This window comes from Megascapheus bottae, chromosome 20 (assembly GCF_031878675.1).
Source record: "Megascapheus bottae isolate mThoBot1 chromosome 20, mThoBot2.hap1, whole genome shotgun sequence".
NCBI lineage: Eukaryota > Metazoa > Chordata > Mammalia > Rodentia > Geomyidae > Megascapheus > Megascapheus bottae.
This window is the reverse complement of record NC_143528.1, coordinates 3205423-3223002: the sequence shown is the minus strand read 5'-3', so window position 1 is coordinate 3223002 and position 17580 is coordinate 3205423. Positions and strand designations below refer to the sequence as shown.

At 39.3% G+C, this 17580-nt stretch overlaps 1 protein-coding gene across 2 annotated transcripts in view; it reads left to right on the top strand.

Moving 5' to 3' along the window:
• Window positions 1–180: 180 nt before the first annotated feature.
• The window catches only part of Ido2 (indoleamine 2,3-dioxygenase 2), a 50974-nt gene continuing 33574 nt past the window's right edge, over window positions 181–17580 (top strand). For both annotated transcript variants that reach the window (XM_090353750.1, XM_090353749.1), the window contains exons 1-2: window positions 181–320; window positions 15184–15279. In XM_090353750.1, coding sequence (XP_090209876.1) covers window positions 222–320; window positions 15184–15279 — 195 coding nt within the window. In that variant the 5' untranslated portion in view covers window positions 181–221. The remainder of the gene's footprint in view (window positions 321–15183; window positions 15280–17580) is intronic.

Genomic DNA, 17580 nt, shown 5'->3' with positions numbered 1-17580 from the left:
AATGAGAAAATAGAGTAGGTATTTTCTTGGAGTAGATTGTGTTTGCTTTAACCAGCTGTACTTAATTGTTTACTTGTCTCCAGCAAGTTTAGAGCAGTGTGGAATTCAACCACAGGGCAAGGGTCTCTTCTGCCTCTGAGATACCACACAGTCAAAATCAACCAAAAGGCACAGGTTTGAAGTTCCCATAACCAGGATTTCAGCTCCTGTGGAACCAAATTATGGAGCTTCAAAGACAGAATCTAAAGACCATACTACCATTGTCTTTAGGAAGATATCACATTTCTGAAGAATATGGCTTTCTTCTTCCAAATCCTCTGGTAAGGATAGAGACTTGGGCTAGATCAGAAATGGGGTGTTGAGGTTCTGGTTTGTGAGTTTGTTCTCCAGGTTTATGGGGTTAGTAAGAGAGATATAATACAAATAACCAGATGAAGGTTTTACTAAAAACAGTGAGATCACAAACAGGGAATGTTGGCTTCCTCAGAGAACGGTTCCAGGGGAAAAACCATCCTGCTGCTGTTATGCTAAGCATGTCTAAGTCTAAGAAATGCTAAGCAAGTCTGTAGTCAGCAAGAAAAAGGCCAAGGTAAGAGAACAAGAGGGACTTTAGGTGCTTTTGAGGCTGGTTAAGCGGATTCATTTGATGGCTTTGGGAATTTTTGAAAAGAGGAAGGGACTTTTGGAAACAAAGAGCATCTGTTTTGCAATTCCACTTAACAAGTAACCTACAATGCAGTTCTGTTTTTACCACTGAACTCAGCACTGTAGTTCTTATTAAATGTGGTCAGATTTAGAGAATATTAAATTTAATTCAGGGTCCTTGAAGCCACCCTACACTAAATCTAGGGATCCCTAGAAACTACCCAATTTCAACCTCTTTTTTTTCCCACTGTGCCTGGCTGAGGACTAGAGAAAGTGACAACAAAAGTCATATTAAGTGTCATACTAATGCCACTCTTGGCATTCTTTTGTTGTGACATCATAACACCAAAGCCACTCAGTTAAAGGTAGATGTCTGATATTGCAGCCATTATAATTTTTTTGTCAGTTGTTGGGGTTGAACTCAGGGCCTGGATGTTGGCTGTCTCTGAGCTATTTTTGCTGAAGGCTAGAACTCGAACTCTTTGAACCACAGTGGCACTTGTGGCTTTCTGGTGACTAATTGGAGATGACTCTCATAGACTTCCCTTCCCAGGCTGGGTTTGAACAGTGGTTCTCAGATCTCAGCCTTTTGAGTAGCTAGGATTGTAAGCATGGGCCACCATTGTCTAGCTTATTGTAATTATTGAGTAGAACAAACAGCCCACCTGAGTCTAATTTGCCATCTGTTTAAGAAATGGCCCAGACTTCATTTAATTGAATACCTGTTCTGCTTTCTATTTTGTTTTGGTTAGGTGGATCTCTTGCTATGTACCTCATGCTGACCCAGAATTCATTACTTAGCCCAGGCTAACATTGAATTCATAGTCTCCCTGCCTTAGCCTCCTTGAAAGCCAGAAGGACTTAATTGAAGATAAGAATTATCCTCTCTGTGAGAACTCAGCTGTGAGAACAGCTTACCAATCTGTCAATTGCTTTTCCATTGGCAATAGCGACGTAGGGAGGGTATAAGGTGGAGTGGGTATATGGACATGGACTGTGTCTTAGACTGTGTCTTCTGTCACTGGATGACCAATGTTGATTGTTAAGTACTGACCTGAGACCCAGCACTTTCAGTGCTGAGCCAGGAGAATCCTGGATAAATGAGAGGAGCCAGTCAGCCTCATGGCACTCACCTACTCCTATGACCTTGAGTGAGTCACCAACAGCCTTACCCTCAGTTTTCACATCAGTGGGTAAAGATTGGGTGCCTTGCCCATAGTTGCTGTGAAGACAGAGGTGAAGGCCATTTGAGAAGGCAAAACCAGTTCTCCAGACCCTTAATCTACTACCCAATTAAAAATCTATTCTGGGAAGAATAAACAATCAAGAACCCATGACTCACCCCTGTAATCCTACCTACTTAAGAGCAGAGATCTGAAGATCACTGTTTGAAGCCATTCTGGGCAGCAAAGTCCATGAGACCCTTATCGTCAGTTAATCTCCAAAAAAGCTGCAAGTGGAACTGAGGCTCAAGTGGTAGAACACCATAAAGCTCCGGGACAGAAGCCAGGCCCTGAGTTCAAGCTCCAGTACTGGCACAAAAGCAAACTATCCCCACTCCATTCTGGGTGCATAAATTGTCTCAGGAGTTTTCTATCCTCTCTAATTCACATGGAAGAAAGGATTAGGAAGCCATGTTCTTTTTGACATTTGACATGTACTCTGAGCAGAAGAAAAGCATATTATAAAGTAGAAAAATATTGGGCCGGGTTACAAGTATACCACATCCTTTGTTTCCTTTAAAAAAAAAAGGAGAAGCAGAAACAGGTGAGACATGGCAACATCAAATTCTGGTGACATTTCAGGCCAGATGGGTGGTTTGGTTGATGCATAGCCTGTAAAAAAAATTTCCAGTCCCAAGTTGATAAAAATCAAAACAAAACTCTGATTCATTTTATAGCCATATTTTCCAGACACCATAAGATGAAATTCTTTCAGTTCCTGTTTTCTTTCATGCATGTGAGGATTTTTACACATCTTTCTGGGAAATAGGAGAAAGAAAGAACCTGTCATCAGAATGGTCCTGAGGATTCAGGGAGACTTAGTTATCACTTCACAGACAACAGCACTGTAACTCATCACTGAGAGAGCTGTCAATAGCTCTGTGCATCAGTTCCCTAGGGCCACAGCCAGGCTTTACTCTCCTTCAGGTCAAATGCACATGTTAGGGGCTCTGCCCCTTACAACAGCTGGTCTCCAAGGAGGTCTGTCATCATCCCTTTCACATGGCCTTTGAGTTTCTTACTATAAACACTTCCATGTCTTCCTGAAGAAAATATGATCCAGATAATGAATAAGCAAATATTTCAGGATACAGGCTTGGATTTACACATGTTACTTGGGGTCAAAGAAAAGAACTGATATAAATAGCCATGACAGTGTTGGGGTTTTATTGTGCTTTAGCAACCGGTCAGTAAAAATAAACACGTAACGTATTCTCATGCAGAAAGGCAAGGCACTTGCTAGAAACATTGGCATCTAGTTGGCTAGACTAAATGGAAGAAAATTAATTGCCACAGTAAGCTACCATTTTTAGAAAGCAGACCCAGAGAGCAATACTTCAAGCCCTTCTGAAGTCTTCAGTGTGCTTGATGGTGTTTCTGATGGTGCTGGAACGGAAGGCAGATGATCATGGTACCACAGGAGAGGTCTGATCTGCACCGTAAGATCAAATCTCCCCGTGCCTTTGAAAAGAATGTAATGGATGAAGTGAAGTATGCCTTTGTGCCATTCTTAAGGAGCCAAAATGTGCAGAATGGGGGAAGAGGCAGAGGATAATACAGAAGTGGGATAGGGTTGGCTAATTCTCTGGAATTCTTAATGATGGAGAAACTTAAACTTTTCTTATCTAGGAAAATATCTAAGTTGGAGAGACTAGAGACCAACAAGAGGAAGGATGGGTTTGAAAGATACAAGGAATGGATGAAAATGTCAGTCATAGAACAACACAAATGCCAGACTTAGAGTGTATATTGGTTTCTAGGGCAACTGTTACCAATTATAACCACAACAACTTAAAAACACTAATTTTTTTGGTAGTCCTGGAACTTGGACTCAGGACTAAGCACTGTCCTCAAGATGAGAACTCTACCACTTGAACCACAGCACCACTTCCAGCTTTTTCTGTATATGGTATTGAGAAATCAAACCCAGGTCTTCGTGCTAGCACTCTACCACTAGGCCATGCTCCTGGCCCCAGAAACGTATTCTGGCGGAATCTGGAGATCAGATGTCACAAATTCAGCTGTCCCAGGAACATACTTCCTGCAAAGACTCTAGAGGAGGGTCTTGTCTGACCTTCTCTGAATCTAGACACTTGAGTGGCTTCTTGGTGATTGGCAGCAATTTTCTGTTCTGTCTCCACCTCTATAGGGGCTTTCTCCTCCTCTGCACTTCTTCACCATTTCCCCTAATCCATTCTGCCTCATTTACCCCTAAAATAACCTTAACCCCATTAATCTTAAGGGAAGTAGGAGGATAAACATTGCCTGTATGTCTTTGAAGCTTAAATTCATTATCTTTTACAATTCCTGGTGGCTGTTTATTGTACCTGATCTTCCCTAATCTATCCTGCTTCACATCCATTCCCTGTCACCTGGGGTGACACAGCCTGGGGACTCACACCTCTCCATGGGGTTGCTGACCGTCAAGGAGCAGGTGTTCCTTCCTTATGTGCTACTTATGATTGGTTAACGCTCAGTATTTGAGCTTACATGATTCATTAAGGCTCAGTAACTGAGCTTACATGTTAGAGTTTTTTGAACTGCAAATCCTTTCTGTTAAATAGGAATGATAATCCCTGTGCCGTGGCCCTTTCATCCATGGCGTGTGTATCCTGGGAAGTTTGTTCTCACATTCTCTTATAATCCACTGAATACTTGGCTTCAAGTGCGATTTGAACCAATGTGACCATGCTGCTGATTTCAGCATTAACGAGCTAAATATATTTTACCATACCTCCTGTACTTGTAGGAACCAAAGTGAAATTTAAAAGAATCAGGCATGATGTTTCAGAAGTGTACTCCCAGCATTTGGGGGGCTGAGGAAAGTGGATCATAAATTTGAAGCCACGTTGGGCTGCATAGTGAGTTCGAAGACCACCGGGCTACATGGTGAGTCCCTAGCTTGGAAAAAAAAAGATACGAAAACACAACTTTTCTGAAAAGATAAAATAGGAAAGTTTTTTGTTTTGTATTTTTTTATTTATAAAAAATAAAGGTGGTATTCAAAGGGGTTATAACTACATAAGTCAGGTAAAGGGTATGTTTCTTTTTAGACAATATTGCTCCTTCCCTCCTTCTTTCCCAGGTTTTCCCTTCCATCCCCACTGATGAGCTGTATAGTTCATTTTCTACACAGTTTCCACTGAGTATTGCCACTGCATTTTTTTGAAAGAAGATAAGCAACGTTAGGCTGTTGGTAGCAGCACACACTTTTAATCCTAGCAATGGGCAGGCACGACAGGAACACAAGTTCCAGACCAGCCTGGGCTACATAGAAAGATTGTTTCAGGAAATAAATGGTAGCAGGGGGTTGTTTAAAGCTTTCAGGACTTCATTCTGAACAACTGTTGTACAGGAAACTAAACAGAGTCATAAGAGGCTTGACCTGCCATGAACCAGAGTTATTTAACCTTGCTTGGCAAATTTATATATTTCAACATGAAAACAAAACAAAACAAAAACCCAGAATGCCCTAAGTTACAACATACAAAACACAAAGGCAGATGGATTAGATATTTAAACATCAACAGTAAAATGGGAAATACCTTAAAAGAAATGGTGTTGGCATGAGATGAACTTTGTAAGCATGATTTCAAACCCAGAAGAATGAATGAAATACTGGTTCATTTGACTATTCTATTATGAATGGCTATTTCAAACACATACATAAAAATACAATACTCAAGCACAGGATAAGATTTTAATTACTCATTACTAATCCCAGAAATATAAATTTAAAGAAACAGAAGAAACCTGAAAAATCATCCATGCTGGAAGGGAGAATGTGAGTTAGAATATCCTTCTTTCCTTTTCCTTTTCATTCTTTCTTCTTTTTCTCTATATATCTCACTTTCTTTTTCCATTTCTTTCCTTCCTTGTCTCATTCTTTTTCTTTCCTTGTCTCTTTCTCTTTCTTTTCTTTTCTTCTCTCTTTCTTTCCCTTCCCTTCCTTTCTCTTCCCTTCCCTTCCAGGTACTGGGCTTGAACTCAGGGCCTGGGCACAGTCCCTTAGATTTTTTTTCTCAAGACTGACAATCTATCACCACTTCTGGCTTTTTGGAGGTTAATTGGAGATAAGAGTATTAGGAACTTTCCTATACAGGCTCGCTTCAAATCTCAGTCCTCAGATCTTTGGGCAGCTAGAATTATATTAGCAAAGACTGCCAGAACCCCACAGGATACTTTATAGATTTCGTAATTTTTGAATATCTTACTACCAGTTTTGACACAAAACTGAGTCTTCTTGGAATTATGAAACCCATAACAAGACCAATTGCAAATTGGTCAGTGAAAAGATTTTTATTATTTGCTTAGTAGAGATGGGAGATGGCCTGTTAGGGGTCCAGTGTTTACCAAAATGGTAAAAGAAATAAGGGGACACAGATGTTACAGGGAGTGATGTTCATGTGTTTTCTGGGAATAGAGATTGTCCATGAGTTTGGGCAACGGATCACAACTCCCATTGGGATTCCTTCTTGTGGTCCTCATGTCCTTGTACTAGTTGTCAATGGTCATGGTGCAGGTTGAGGAGTTTCTGTCCTTAGGCTAGAGGTTGTATATAATGAAGTTGAAGGTTATTTGGTGCTCACTTGAAAGTCATCCTAGACCAATCACTTTCTGCTGGCTCACCTGAACAGGATTAAGGAAGGGTAGAAATTCAACCAGGTCACCTAAGCAGTGTAAGTCTAGAGCAGGGGATACTCCTGCTGTATGTGGTATTAGAATATTTTAGTCATCAGAATTTTGTATTTCTTGGAATGTTATCTTAGCAACATTAGTAAAACAACTATAGATATTTAATGCAAGTAACTGAATGCAGGTTCTATCTTAAAAACATAAAACCAATAGATTGCTATTACTTAATTCTTCCTAGAAGTAGGGATGAATTGATATACTCATTATGTATTGTATAATGTAGATGTGATTGTCAGTTGGTGTAACTTTTTTCCCCAGTTCTGGGACTTAAATTCTTGGGCTTTTCCTCAAGGCTAGTGCTCTACCTCTTGAGCCAGAGCATCACTTCCAGCTTTCTCTATACATGTGGTACTGAGGAATCAAACCTGGGTCTTCAGACTCCCGGCCCCTGATGTAATTTTTTTGTAAGAAATTCAATGATTTTTTCAGTCTTTTAAATACATAAAATTTTACCTGTTCCACTGGGGATAGACCCAGGGTCTCAGTCTGCTAGGCAAGTTTTCTACAACTGAGCTCCTGGCACTGGCCCCTTTTCTTTCACTTTATTTTGGACAGAATCTTACTAAATTGTCCATGTTGGCTTGGAATTTAGACCCTCCTATATCTAACCTCTAGAATAGCTGAGATAGTAGGAGTTAACCACCATATCTAATTTCAAATACTATTTAACCTGGAAAATCTACTTTCAGAAATTGGTTCTGAGGAAATAATGTGAAAAATGTGATAATGGTTGTCTAAGAACAATCGTTCCATATTGATAAAAGTTCAAAATTATAATTGGTAGTATTCACCAACAGACTATTGGAGTATCATGTAGGTTTGAAAACAGGTGTGGTAGGAATGAGTGAGTTGATACCAAAGAGGACGTTATTTAGTGATGAATTCATCTGCTGGTCCTATCTCTTACCTCATAACTTAAAACTGAATGCAGTGAACATAATTCAAAACTGACTGCAGTGAACATAATTGAAAACTTTCTTCCATCTCTAGAGGACAAGTTAACAGGCAGAATTCAGTCTGACAGATGGTAAAGTATGTTTGAAGATGCTTCTCCCGTAGAGAAGACTTACTAGGTATGATTGCCACATCAGTAATCAGTAGCTGAGAATTCCCGTGATGCAGCTGCAGGGACAGCTGTCCTCATGCTGCTGTTCTCTTCTCACTTACAAAGCTCAGTGTCCTGGTCGAGACCAGGAATGTGTGTGGCTGGCACATCCTCCTGAGGCACTGACCCTGCTGGATTGGGTACCACACCTGGGGAGGCCTTCGTTGTCTTTTGTGTTGTGGGTTAACATACGAGATCCCACATTAGGCTTTGGAAAGGGAGAGGGTGAAAAGGAGGAGGAAGGCCCACATTCCTTTAGATGATCATTTCTTTTTGGGGGGAGGGCAGGGTTTTGGTTTATGGCCTAAACTGGCTTTGAACTCAGGTTTGTCCAGCTTCGATCTGCTGAGTGCTGGAATTACTCTATCTGACTGCTTCTTTTCTTTTCTTTCTTTCTTTTTTTTTTTACCAGTAGAGGTTTTTTATTTACATTATATTTTTTCTGTATATTTTTATTGTAATTAATAGAAGGGTTACATTATATTCATGAGATAGAAGGTGCATTACTTCACAAACATTGATACCCTTTCTCATGTCTTGGTTCCCACTTCCCTCCCCCCACCCCCGCCCTTCATCTTGTTTTCCCCCCTTCCCTATCCTATTTCAAATAACCAAATACGCATATATACAATAGATCAGACAACAAGGTGAAATACTGTAAAAATTGGAGATAACCAAGGGACAGAAAAAGAGATGAGAGATAACATAGTACATTAAGGACAACAATCACTCATTATATGGCTTTTGTTTCCATGTCCTGGAGGTCCTTTCATTTACCATCCTATATGGCCTTATTTAGCTGGGTTTTGCTCTATTGCAAATTTCTGCTAGGAGAGCCCAAGGTTTCTACTGATTATGACAAATGAGGGATACTATTGAGCCTATGTTCCTTTGAGTCTGGCTTACATCACTTAATATGTTTTTTTCTTTTTTATTATGTTTTTCCATATATTTTTTATTGTAATTAATAGAAGGGTTACATTTTATTCACCACATAGAAGGTGTGTTACATCACAAACATTGATACCCTTTCTCATGTCATAGTTTAATTTGATTTTTTCTAAGTCTGTTGATTTCCTTACAAATGGGGTGTTATCGTTCTTTCTGACAGCAGCATAGAATTCCATTGTGTATTAATACCACATCTTGTTGATCCACTCATCAACTGAGGGGTATCTGGGCTGGGTCCATATCTTTGCTATGGTAAATAGTGCTGCAATGAGCATCATTGTGATAGTAGATTTAGTATGTCTTTGTTTCTGGACAAAAGACATTGGGTAAATGCCAAGTAGTGGAATTGCTGGGTCATAGGGGAGCTCTATGTTTAGTCTTTTGAGGAACTGTCATACTGCTTTCCATAGTGGTTGAATGAGTTTGCACTTCCACCAACAGTGTAGTAGTGATCCCTCCTGGCCACATCCCCTCTAGCATCTGTTGTTATAAGATTTTTTGATCCTGGCCATTCTAACTGGAATGAGGTGGGAATCTCAGAGTTCTTTTGATTTGCATTTCTTTTCTGGCCAGAGATGTTGAGCATTTCTTCATGTGTCTATAGGCCATTCTTATTTCTTCAGAGAAGACTCTCTTTAAGTCTTTGGCCCATCTTTTAATGGGATGGTTATTTCTTTGAAGATTAGTTTGGGAGAGATTCAGTTTTCTGAGCTGTTGATATATTTTAGATATGAGGCATTTGTCCATTGTATGGTTAGTGAAGATCTTCTCCCACTCTGTAGGCTTTCTAGTTAATTTGCTAGCTATGTCCTTTGCCACACAGAATCTCTGCAGTTTAATGCACTCCCACTTATCCAGCCTTTCTCTGATTTGTTGTATTTCTTGGTCCTTGTTAAGAAAATTTTGACCTGTGCCAAGGAGACCTAGTATATCTCCTATTCCTTCTTGTAGTTTTCAGTCTATCTGCTTTTACCTCGAGGTGTTTGATCCATTTGGAGTTAATCCTGGTGCAGGGTGACAAAGAAGGATCCAACTTCATTGTTTTGCAGGTGCTTAACCAGTTCTGCCAGCACCACTTGTTGAAGAGGCTGTTTTTCTTGGAATGGAAAATTTTTATTGTTTCCTTAGTTATGAATGAGAGCTTAGCTGAGTACAGTACTCTTGGTTGGTAGTTATTTGACTTCAGGGCATGACATATATCCTTCCAATCTCTTCTTGCTTGCATGGTCTCTGCTGAGAAATCTGGGGTTATTCTGATTGGTTTTCCTTTGTAGGTGATTGTTCTCTTCTCCCTGGCTGCCTTTAGGATCCTTTCTTTGGTCTCTATTGATCCTGTACAGAATATAATGTGGTGGTGGGATGTCCTTTTCTGGTCAGGTCTGTTAGAGATTCTAAAGCTTCTTGTGTCTGGATGAGCCTGCCTTTCTGGATATTTAGGACATTCTCTGAGATGATTCCCTGAAGTATATTTCCAATACCCTTGACCTCTTTCTCCAGGCCCTCCTCAATACCAATTAGCCTTAAATTAGGCTTCCTAATTGTACCTTGGACCTCCTGAAGCGTTCTCTCAAGTTTCCCAGATTTGGTTTGACTCATTTTCTGTTTTTTCTCTATAACAACTAGATTATCCTCAACCTCAGAGATTCTCTCTTCTGCATTGTCTAACCTGCTATCAATACTTTCTACTTTGTTCATCTCCATTCCTTCCAATTGGTCATTTTTGATGCCTTGTATCTCTTGCTTTAGATCATGTATGGACTTCTTTAACTCCTTGATTTTCATTTGAGTGGTCTCTTTGAAGTCCTGTAGCTCAGCAGCATTACTCAACTTGGACATTTGTTGGAGTTCGGTCAGCTTTTTGTTTGTGGATTCTATGAATTTGTCCATTTTTCTTTGTCTAGATTCCTCTTATTCATATAAATCCTTTATTATGGCCTCCTTTATGGTTTCCTCATGCTCAGGTATCTCCTTCTTTAGGGTTTCCTCTCGTTTAGATGTGGCTTCCTCTCATTTATGTAGCTCTTTCCGTGTGTTTTCAAACTTCATTAATCTTGTTTACCAATTGCATTTGTGTAGCATTTAGAGGATAGAGCACTCTCCTCTAGTTTTGCCATTAACTGCTCCATTGCTTGTTTATATTGGGTGGGAGATGCTATTCCTTGATTTGCCATTTTTCTTGAGTTTCTTGTTATGCCTATTTGAAAGTGGGAGCAAGGTTACAATTTTTAAGATTACAATTTAAGGTTACAATTTTTAAGATATAACCAATGTAGTGCTCTTTAGCTGGCTGGAGAATAGAAGTTCAGAATTTTAGACTGGTATTACCCCCCGCCCCGTGCACTTACAGACAAACCAAATACCACCACCGATCACATTTTATGATAAAAAATAATCCCCACAATCCAATCTCTATGATATTTAAGTCACTCTGGACCTACAGTGTAATTGAACACCTAGATATACAGTACTGCTCAATAACCATCAACTGTAGATCCATGCATTATAAAAGTTGAAGGATGAACAGAGGACCAGAGATAGAAAAATAGTATGAGAGACAAGGCAGGGGGTAAGAAAAGACTCATGTAGGAGGGTAAGATTAATATAGTAATGAAGGAAAGGGATGGCATAAGGATAACTGACCTAAGGTGATAGAAAGGTGAAATAGTTGAGTACAAAATTTAGAAAAAATAAATAAAACTTATAAAAAATAAGAAGATTAATAAGAAGAATATATAAAGAAGAAAGGAAGGTATTTATAGGAGAGATCCATGAAAAAAATTTTAAAAAAGTAAAAAGAAAGAAAAGAATAAAGGTCGGTGAAGGACCCACACGATTGTGAGTTCTTAAACAAGAAATACTAGGGTTAAGAACAAACAGCTTATAAAGCAGGTGACTGTATCAATAAAAATATAATTTGTATCTAGTCTGTACCCAGTGTTGTCACTATGTTTCTAGGAACAACCACAATGACAGAAGGAAAGCGAAGAAAAAAAATGGAAAGAAAAAACATAACATTAAAAAGAAGAAAAAACAGGATCTTGTGCTTGCTTGGTTTGCCTGCTCTGTGGGCTCTCTGCAAGTTGAGCCATGTCTCCAGCTCTCTCCTTAATTTTTAACTTAATGCCTGCCCCTCTTCCCATTCACACAACTAGATTTTCCTTTTGATGTGCTGAAAAATTGAATGCACAGAAAGTGAACTTCAGAGTACAGATTGTGCCCTTCTACTAGTCCAAATCCAGCATCTGACACATCTGACTTATGCTGTAGTTCTCCTTCCCTTCCTCTGTGACTTTCTGCCTTTACTATGACTCTATCTACTTTTTCTTTTTTCCTGTATGACTATAAACTGCCCACCTATCTAACCTCCTTCTATGAACCTCTCCCCCTCTCCCTCCCCCTTCCTCTCTCTCCCCATCCCTGTCTGTCTCCCTCTCTCTCTCTCTCTCTCTCTCTCTCTCTCTCCTTCTCTCCCTCTCTCCTTCTCTCCCTCTCTCTCCCCTTTCCTCTTCTTTGTCAATGGTAGAATGTTTGCCTAGCTTGCACAAAGCCCTGGGTTCAATTCCCCAGTACCACACACACAGAAAAAGCCGGAAGTGGTGACTCAAGTGGTAAAGTGCTAGCCTTGAACAAAAGTGCTCAAGGACAGTTACCTAACCCTGAGTTTAAACCGCAGGACTGGCAAAAAAAAAATGACCTCTTCCTCTCTCAAACACAGATTGCCAATGTCTCTTCTGAAAAAAAAAAAAGCAAGCTGTATTTTCTCTATTTCCGCATTTCATCAACACATTCACATTTGAACCCTGCTTCCCTGAACTTGACTCTTATTCCACATAATTGGAGATGCTCACAGCTACTTTCTTATTCTGTTTTAGTTTTTATAGAGCATCAATCTTATCTAAACTTTCTAAGAACCCCCTGGATCTGTGATTATTGTGTACTTCTATAAAATCTTCTAGCCTCTTGACTTTTTTTCATGGACGTCTAGAACATTCTTTCTGAATTGAATTACTGGCTTCAATTCCTCTTCCTGCCTTGTGAATATTCCCCAGTGTGTTAACTAGACCATCTTCTCCTTTCTATTTGCAAAATCTCCAGTATAACGTCATATGCCTTTGTGGTTATAACCACAATGTGAGGGGTTTAATGCAATCCAAATATCAATTTTCCCCTGAATTTCAAGCTTCTCAGAACAGTTCTGTCTTTAGATTCCACAGATATTCTAAATTTAATCAATTTAAATTAGCCTGGTACTATTTTAAACAATCCTAGCTATTTAAGAGGCTTGAGATCTGAGAATTACTATTCAAAGCCAGCATGGGCAGAAAAGTTTGTGAGACTCTTATCTGCAATTAACTACTCAAAAAAGCTGGAAGTGGTCAAGTGGTACAGTACCAGTCTTGGACAAAATAGTTAAGGGACAGTTCCATGTCCTAAGTTTATGTACCAGGATTGGCACAAAAATAAACATAAAATAAATTCTCTATTTTTTCTGCTCACTCTTTTCTCACCTGCATTTTAATCCCAATGTGTGTCTCCCTCCCCATTCATATGGCTGCCTGATTTACAAACACATAATTCACCTCCATTTCTTTTCTTCCTAACCTAGAGATATCACATTTGAATTTATAGGCTATTGATTGATGAGGTCAGGGGTTGGACACTTGCTTAAGGGCTAAATAATCCTTAAGCTTTACAAATCAGATGATTTTTTTTCTTGTAGTTCTTTAACTCTTCTCTACTCTTCTCAAAAGCAGCCATGAATATATGAACCAACCACAATAGTTGAGTTCCAATAAATATCGACTCAAAATGGAGAACTGATTGGTGGCTCACACCTATAATCCTACCTACTCAGGAGGCTGAGGTCAGGAGATCCCAATCTGAAGCCAGCCCATGGAAGGAAAGTCTAAGAGACTATCACCAGTTAGCCAGAAAAATGCTAGAAGTAGAGATGTAATTCAAGTGGTAGAGCCCCAGCCTTGATCAAAAAAGCTAAGGGAATGTGCCCAATCCCTGAGTTCAAGCCCTAGTACCAGAAAATGAAAAAGAAGAAAGATAAAAAGATGCAGTTAGTTTTCGGTTGGTTTAGAGTTGGAGTCATGACATCCAGGCTCTGGTCTGTTTGATTAAAGCATGGCCTAAGTGTCATGGTCATGATACATGGACATGGTTCCCTTGGGCTTCAAACTCCCCCCCTGAAGCCTCTACTCTCCTAATGTAATCATCACATCACTTTAATTTTACTTTCCAAATATATCTTGTAGACTTGGTCTTTGCTCTCTAGACATGGTCCTTTATTTCCACATCCGCTGTTATTGTTTGCACGTATATGTGTGGTTCTTGAAGAGTATTTCAAAGGCTTTCTAATCTGACTATGTATGATAGAATCCTACAAACAAAACTGTCTTTCTAAAATTTAAATCAAATCATGATATCCACATATAGAAAAGACACACTCTTGTATGATCTACACATAGCATATTGACCTAACTTTTTAGGTCATCTTCCATTAATTCCTTCTTTTAAATTTTGTACTTTAACATTATTAATTTGTGATCCCCAGAGCACTGATAATATCTGTTAATATGCTCTTCCCCTCTGCCTTTATTATTTCCCATTATTTAAATTTCTACTTAGACCTGCCACCTATGTACAGCCTCCAAAAACAGGCTCAACACTCAACGTTATTGTAAACAATTCTCTTTCTTTTCCCCCGAACAGCTGACAGAAGTAATTACATCTACTTCCTTATAAGTTCTTAGGCAGAACTAAACACAGCATGCTTCATTTGAAACTGAGTTTATAGACTCCCAGGCCCAGAATTCAGGCAAGCCAAGTTAGATTCAACTACTTACCACTATATTCTATATAAAATGACACAGTGAAAGACAGAGAATGATTTATTACATGATAGTCATGGGAAGACAGTGGGAAGACCACAGTACATCTTCTGCCCAGCCATCTTCAGGTATTGGCTTCAAGTTAAATAGGGGACAGAGGATAGGGGATGATACAGGGAATGATAAAGGATGAGATGTAAACCATCCCAAGTCCTAGGTATGGCCTGGTTGATGTCAGCTCAGTCTTTGTCCTTGGAATTTTGGAGAATTGTTATCCCTTTATCACTAGAACAGAGCAGGAATAAGATGATTCCCTGAGTTTGCCTTCCACACAAGATGGTTGCCAGTGAATCTTGTCTGTCTTGGGTTACCAAGGTGATTGCACAGGGACTGCAGCTGAGAATAATACTACAAAGGGCACAGATACAAAGTTAGCTAATAATTCACAGGGTTCAGCAAAAGCATTTTTGAAGTGTCTCTTACACACTTGGAGCAATTTGAGCATATTGTTTTCTTCCTTACTAGATCCTATGAGTACAAGAACTACATTCCTGTCACACGTATCAGCACTAATGAAAGGTCTAATGTACTTGATTTCATTTCTCAGTGTTGGGTGAAATGAAATTAATTGAACTCACTTGAAAACTGGAAAATAAAAGAAACCACTTCCTCAAGTGCTTCCCAGAGAGATCTAAAATACTGGATGTTTCTGTATTTAATGCAGAAAGAGCTTCCAGATCATTACAGGCCTTGGATGGATATCGCCAGTAACCTCCCTCATTTGATTCAGAGTCATCAGCTTCGCACTCAGGTGAACAAGGTATATCATTTCTGCTGTTTGGGCTCTTTAACACCATCTAGTTTTCATGCGTCAGTCCCCTCATAGCCACTGAGTTTGTCAAAACGTTTTTTCATCCTCCCTAAATGGAGGATCCTGGTCCTGAACCAGAGATTTCAGCTAGGTTTTGCTGGCTCCTGCCCATAAGACTAGCTTCTTAGGAGACTGAGATCTGAGAATCTGAGTTGGAAGATACCACAGACAGGAAAGACTGTGAGACTCTTATCTCCAATTAACCACTAAAAAGCTGGAGATAGAGCTGTGGCTCAAGTAGTAGAGCACTAGCCTTTAGCACAAAAGCTCAGGGAGAGCACTCAAGCCTTAGTTTAAGCCCCAGGACTGGCATACACATGTAAAAAGGAGGGCTTGCTTGGTTGAAATTGATTGCTATACTGCCTTCATATCAATCATTTATTTTCACATCAAACTTTAAAAAGTTGAACTAGGTTCTAAAGAGTCTTCCTGGAGTCTATGTCCATGTAGAATTTGTGAAATTTACTTTATTGGGAAACCAGTTGTTCGCAGATGTAATCAAGTTAAGATATCAGTACTCTTTAAATCTGATTTGATGGGTGTATTTATAAAATGGACATGGTATCATGTGTAACTAGGAGAAATGCTGTGTGAACATGGAAGTAGACACTGGAGTGGTGCATCTCCATTCTAAGACAACCACCATCTGAAAGAGATGCCTGGGATGGGAACTCCCTCTGTGCCAGAAGAATGATAGCCTGTGTTTGGACTATTTTCTGCAACTGAGAAAGTTGCTCATTAATAATACATGGCTTTCAGCATCAATTACTTAGGAAACACCCAGATAAATAGTACCACTTACCTTTTTTTGGTGCCAATACTGGCTTTAACTCAGAGCTGCTCCTCGAATTCAGTGCTATCTCTTAGCTATTTCTTGCACAAGGCTGGTGTTCTACTCCTTGAGCTACACCTTCACTTCCAGCTTTTGCTGACTAATTGGAGAGAAGAATTCACATTTTTGCTGGACTGGCTTTGAACTCCAATCCTCAGATCTCAACCTTCTGAGTATCTAGGATTATAGGCATGAGCCACCAGCACCAAGCTTAAATAAAACCACTTTTAAGATTTAACCAAAAAAGGCTGAGATTGAATCAGTGGCAAACATTTGTGGTCAGCTACTATGAATCAGTGGCAAACATTTGTAGGGAGCTACTATAATCGCTTTTAGAACCAAACAAGTTGTTATAGAAATTAACATCTTCTCTTTGGAGAAGGAGGATGAGATCTGAGGATCATGGTTTGAAACCAGCCCAGGCAGTGCAAAAAGTCCATGAGATTCTTGTCTACAATTAACCACTCACAACGGGAAAAGCCACTTAGGAAGACAGCTTGTCAAATTCTTGTGAAGTGAAACATAGACTTGGCACAGAAACTTACCACATATCTAACATTTAGTGTAAAATTCGTCTATGTAAGTATTGCCAGGAAAATTAAAACTTTATTCTCATAGAAAATCCCAAATATGAACTTTACAGCAGTTTCATTTAAAAACACACACACGCGCACAAGAACTGAAGCAACCAAGGTTTTTCTCAACAAAAGAATGAATAAATTGAGTTCAAGTTATTTTGTATAATAGAATGTATGATGGAATATTATTTAGTGGGAAGAATAGGTAAGTTATTTACTGAGTTATGCAACAATATGAATGAACATATATTTAGGGTTTAAAATATAATTATACCAGATCCCAAAGCCACATACTATGTGGTTCTATTCATCACATTTTGGAAAAGACAAAACTTCCAAGAAGCACAGAAAATAGATTAGCAGTTGGCAAAGATTGGTCAGAACATGGAATTTGCTACAAAGGGATTTAGAAGGGATCCATCAGGGCTGAGAACTCTGTGTGTATGTGTTCTCAGAGGGTAAGTATATGTGAAACACTATTGATATATTTCATAAATGTGAATTTTCATGTACATGATTTAAAAAAGTGAGAATTTAAGGAGATCCCTGGATGGAATGTGGATTAATGAGTCTAAGAGGATGGGAGATGTGTGGTATATTCTCAGTGAACACAGTGGTAGGAAATGGGAGCTGACCTAGGTCACTTTGGAAAATAGCATTTGACTGAAGAGCCAAAGGCAAAAGGAAAAATGAACTGCATGCCACCAGTATCCTCTAGTGGACAGATATTGCCTTCTGTGAGGTAACACTGGTAAATTTGCTTTTCCTGTGTACTTTGGGTGAATAGGTAAATGGATTGTGAATGGTATTTCAACCCAAGACAAGGAATTTACAGATAAA